This window comes from Arachis hypogaea, chromosome 20, assembly GCF_003086295.3.
Source record: "Arachis hypogaea cultivar Tifrunner chromosome 20, arahy.Tifrunner.gnm2.J5K5, whole genome shotgun sequence".
In the NCBI taxonomy this organism is placed as follows: domain Eukaryota; kingdom Viridiplantae; phylum Streptophyta; class Magnoliopsida; order Fabales; family Fabaceae; genus Arachis; species Arachis hypogaea.
The window spans coordinates 129,989,821-129,994,919 of record NC_092055.1 but is presented as its reverse complement, the minus strand read 5'-3'; the positions used below and the strand labels follow the sequence as shown (position 1 = coordinate 129,994,919).

The 5,099-nt window shown below is 32.8% G+C and overlaps 1 protein-coding gene across 1 annotated transcript; it reads left to right on the top strand.

The window, feature by feature from the left end:
• Positions 1 to 401: 401 nt before the first annotated feature.
• On the top strand, positions 402 to 4,359 carry LOC112783452 (ATP synthase subunit gamma, mitochondrial). The gene is made up of 9 exons (XM_025826409.2): positions 402 to 691; positions 962 to 1,005; positions 1,131 to 1,283; positions 1,502 to 1,615; positions 2,557 to 2,684; positions 3,219 to 3,341; positions 3,519 to 3,638; positions 3,800 to 3,921; positions 4,039 to 4,359. The coding sequence occupies exons 1-9, from the start codon at positions 600 to 602 to the stop codon at positions 4,106 to 4,108; spliced, it is 966 nt and encodes a 321-aa protein (XP_025682194.1). The 5' UTR covers positions 402 to 599; the 3' UTR covers positions 4,109 to 4,359.
• Positions 4,360 to 5,099: the final 740 nt, after the last annotated feature.

Here is a 5,099-nt window from a genome sequence, read left to right as displayed (position 1 = left end):
AAATCGATAAACCAAATCTTGAACCGATTTAAATTAACATTTTTTAATAAAAATAACTATAAAATCCTGATTATAGAAAACGACTTAAAATATTTCTACTATATATTTTAAAATTCTAAATTCTAATATTTCTCTTTTCTCTATGCTATTATAGAATTAGAATTTAAAATTTTTAAAATTAATATATAATAAGAATATTTTACTCATTTTTTATAATAAGAGTATTATAGTCATTTTTTATAAAAAAAATAATAATTTAGATCAGTTCAAAATTTGATTTATTGATTTTTCGGTCAAATTAATTTGTTTGTGACAAAAATAACACAATTTAGTCGATTATATAAATTAAATTTTAATTATTAAAAAGCGTTTAAAAAAATGTATTGCGCCACGTGGTCATGTTATTGAACCAGTCATGTAATTGAAGCTAGTGAAAGTGAGAAGTGCGTAGGGTTGACACAACACGAGTGAAAAAGTAAAGAGAAGAAACACACCCTGTTTCGGAACCAAACAACGCTGCACCCTATCATCGCATCACCATCACCCTAGGGTTTCGGAAGAACCGATCACCGAACGAGAAGAATCTCCCTGTTACCGAAATGGCCATGGCTGCTCTCCGTCGTGAAGGGAGGCGATTCGCCACCCCACTCCTCTCTTCTCCTATCCGCTCCTCTCTCATCTCTCACTCTCAGTCAGTTCCACAATTTCCATTCTACTTTTCTTGTTAGGGATTCGAAGAAATTAACCTTAGCCTAGAGAAATTTTTGATCTGAGAAATATTTCTCGTTTTCCGCTGTAACGAAAACAAATCATGATCTAGCATCATTTTTTTTATTTTTCTTTTTTATGCTGAGCATTCTGTTTTTTGAATCTGAAGATCTGAAATTTACATATTTATATATGCAATGTGATGGTAGATGTTATATGTTCGCTAAAGCACATGATTTTACGTTATTAACAGAGAACAAGCTCCCAATGGAGTGCGCTCTATTTCGACTCAAGTTGGTAAGGATCAATATCTAATGATGTTTTGATGTTTTTTATTGGTTTTGTTCCGTGGTAGAAGTTTTTATTCTTAATAAAATTATTCACTAGCATTTTTTTGGTGTTTGTGTAATTGAATGGTGCAGTGAGAAACAGGATGAAGAGTGTTAAGAATATCCAGAAGATCACAAAGGCAATGAAGATGGTTGCAGCCTCTAAGCTTAGAGCTATTCAAACCAGAGCCGAAAACTCCCGTGGTCTCTGGCAACCATTCACTGCCCTTCTGGGTGACTCTCCCAGTATGTAGTGCACTCTTTTTATCTTTTTGGCCTTCTTTTAACAGTTTAAGAATGGTGATTGATGTTCGATTATTAGTTTATTACATATTCTGATTTTTTCCATATACCTATTCTTGTAGTGATTTTGCAATAGTTTTATGACATGGGTTAGCTCTCACACACACACATCTGTTTTTTTAATTAGATTGAGTTTCTGATGAATTTGAAATGGTGTTTAGGTGTTAATGTCAAGAAGAGTGTTATTGTTACCATTTCTTCAGACAAAGGTCTTTGTGGTGGTATCAATTCCACATCTGTCAAGATAAGCAGGATTTTGCACAAATTGAGCTCTGGTACTTATTCCACTTCATATCTTCTTGGGTTAATTACTATTTATGTTTGTCAGAATTGTGTTCACTTATTAAAATGAAACGGTTGAAACTGTAATTTTGTTATATTCAATGATTTTATAATAGAAAATGTTCGGATGATGATGATCCTCTTTCAGTGGCCAGAGCATGTTTGTTGGATGTTTGCAGCCCTGAATACCCATTCTAGGTCTTAGAATTGTTTTTTTTTTTTTTTCGTCTCTTTTTTTAGCATCTTGTTTGGTTTCATTGCTAGCTATCGCTAAAATGGATTGTAGCAATCCAAAATCAATTCCAGATTTTCAGTAGAAGTGATGATCACTTCTAGGTTTCACTCAATGTTGTCAAAATCACTTCTCAGATTGAACTACCAAACATAAATTACTCCTCATGTCAATTCTAACTGAAATATGAAAGTCAAATGCTGCAGAAGTTGGGGTTTTGAGAGTAAATATCGAGTACTTGTTTAATCAGAAAGAAACAGGGAATATGAGATCCTTGTATTTCATTGGCATGCTTGTCTGGGTGGTGGTGTCCAACATAGAAAATTAACATATGATATACTCATACTACTCATTCAGTAGTACAATTGAATGTTACGTGCATATTGACTAAAATCTTGTAACAAATGACAGTTAGTATTGAAAAATTTTAAAACAAGTAATAATTAAAGTCCTATAGAACTGGTGATATTCAAATATTTTATGTGAATATAATATTTTCGTGGATTCCTTTTATCGGAAAAAAATTACGTGGATTTGCATTGAGGACTAATAATTTTTCTCCTTTATACACTTTTTTTTAAAAATATCCTGTCTTAAATTACAGCAGTGTTTTGTGTATTCCGGTTTATTCTAGTCTCTCTCTCTCGCTTTCCTTTTTCTCTATTTTTGGCTATTGATTATTATACATCCTTACTTCTATAGGGCCTGAGAAAGAGACAAAGTATGTCATATTGGGTGAGAAGGCTAAGGCTCAATTGATACGTGATTCCAAGAATGACATTAGTCTCAGCATAACTGAGCTGCAGAAGAACCCCCTGAACTATTCTCAGGTTATTTATTCTGTCTCTTAACTGCTCCATGGTTTAATTTTCTTCCCGTATAACTTCTGATTTAAAGTTCTTGTGTTTGTGTTAATTTTTGCATTTAACTTCTTATATTTTGGTCTTGTGACTTTTAATTACAGTGGAAAATGATAGGGATCAATAGTTTAATAATTAAGGAAAAGTGAATTCAGCAACTGAGACGGATATTTGTAACAGAGAATATTCTGCAAATTAAAAGTTAGTAGTGTGTTTTTTACATTTTAATGTTGAAATCTTTTGTTTACCCCTTTAAAAAAATAATTAAGCACTCGTGGCTTGTTGAAATTGTGAATTTAGTCTACATGGAATCACTGAAAATTTTAGCCGTTGATGGAGCATATTGGCATTGTTTGATATAGTATATAGCCAGCCCTGCTTAGTAGAGTAATACTTGATGTTGAAGGTGGAAACTTCATGTTGACTTTGATTATGGTGAATCAAAATTGTTGATTGATGACTCTTTCCTGACTTTTTCATTCTTTGGAATTGTTATGTTTTCAGGTTTCAGTCTTGGCAGATGACATCCTAAAGAATGTGGAGTTTGATGCCTTAAGGATTGTGTTCAACAAGTTCCATTCAGTTGTCCAATTTATGCCAACTGTGTCAACTGTGCTCTCTCCTGAGGTACTACTTATCCAGCATTATGTTGTCTAGGGTATCCAAGTTGTCACTGCAGTGGACCTTTGCCCTTTACATGTTATGCAGCAAGACTTGAAGGGACTTGAATATGTTTTGCAGTTTGAGTTTAATTGCATACCATCTGCTAATTCTAGTATTGTTAATGATTTCAATTTCCTGTAGATTGTGGAGAGAGAGGCTGAAGCTGGGGGAAAGCTTGGGGAGCTAGACTCTTATGAAATTGAAGGTGCCGAGACAAAAGGAGAAGTTCTTCAGAATCTGGCTGAGTTCCAGTTTTCTTGTGTGAGTGTAGATTTCGCTTAATGTTTATGGTTTCTTTTGTCAAACTGTTCAATTCAAATTGATAGTTTTGGGCAATCCATAAAATCTTTTACCAGTTAATTTAATGTCTTTCTGTCACACTGTACTTACGATTTTGTATTTTATACCCACTTTTGCTACAGATATTGTTCAATGGGGTGTTGGAGAATGCTTGCAGTGAACAAGGAGCAAGAATGTCTGCCATGGACAGCTCTAGCAGGAACGCCGGAGATATGCTCGACCGACTCACTCTCACCTACAACAGGTCACTACTTTCTCTCTCTTGTATTTGGTTGTGGCACGCGTACAATGACTCGCTTGTTCTGGTGTGTATTTTGCATTTGAAGTTGTAGAATGCTGATTTTGTTCATTTTTCTGGCAGAACTCGTCAAGCATCAATCACCACTGAATTGATTGAGATTATATCTGGAGCTTCAGCACTGGAAGGTTAATTGCACAGTTCATTTTGTAGTATATTCAACAATGACGAAATTAAGTTGTTCTTTCGAAATTGCCGGTGAGACAGTTTTTTCCTCCGTAGTTTTCTTTCTTGTGTAATAATTATTCCAATGCGAAGCCCATTTTTGGGGATTTCATGGTTTGTCAGACATTTCTGGAATTGTGTTTTTTGGAACATGTCTGTTAAACAACCCAAGTGACTCATAAGATTTTCAATTTTAATAATGGTGGGTCTTTTTTTTTCCCTCTCTTATTATTATTATTATTATTATTATTATTATTTGTCACTCTAATGTTTGGTCTCATTTTAATTTAAATTTAATTAAAATGATTTGAAATAATTAAAAATAATTTAAGTCTACATATCATATTTAACTAAAATATAAATATAAAATAAAAAATTAATGTCTATATATCATATTTAAAAGATATTACACACGGATGAAAATAGACTTTAAAATATTATCTAATTAAGTATAACAATAAAAAAAAATACATTACATAAATAAAGTAATAAGAAAGACACAGTAATATTAGCCAATGAGTTATAGTTTAAATGACCTAGTCTTTTTATACTTATTTAGAGGTCGCAGGTTTGAGTCTCATTTCTAACTTTGAAAGAAAAAAAAAAGACACTGTAATAATAAACTCTGCCGTTGATGCTTTTGTCGGTAATGAAATTCGACATTTCTTTGAATGAATTTCTTAGGAGCAAAGGGAGTTTAGTATAGTTACTAGCACGGTATATTGATGCAAGCTCTCATTATTTTTCCAAGTTTTCCCAAAATCGTGATGGGCTGATTGTGAAATGAGTTTGTAACACTCTAAATGCTCGTTCTACATGCTTTTGTTATCCTTCTTGATATTATGTAGATAACTTTCGTTTATTTCGTTGTGGTTGGGATTTTATTTTAACAAACATTGTCCATTTAAGATACATCTCATTTGATAAATAATCTCATATTGTACAAGTTATCATTTATA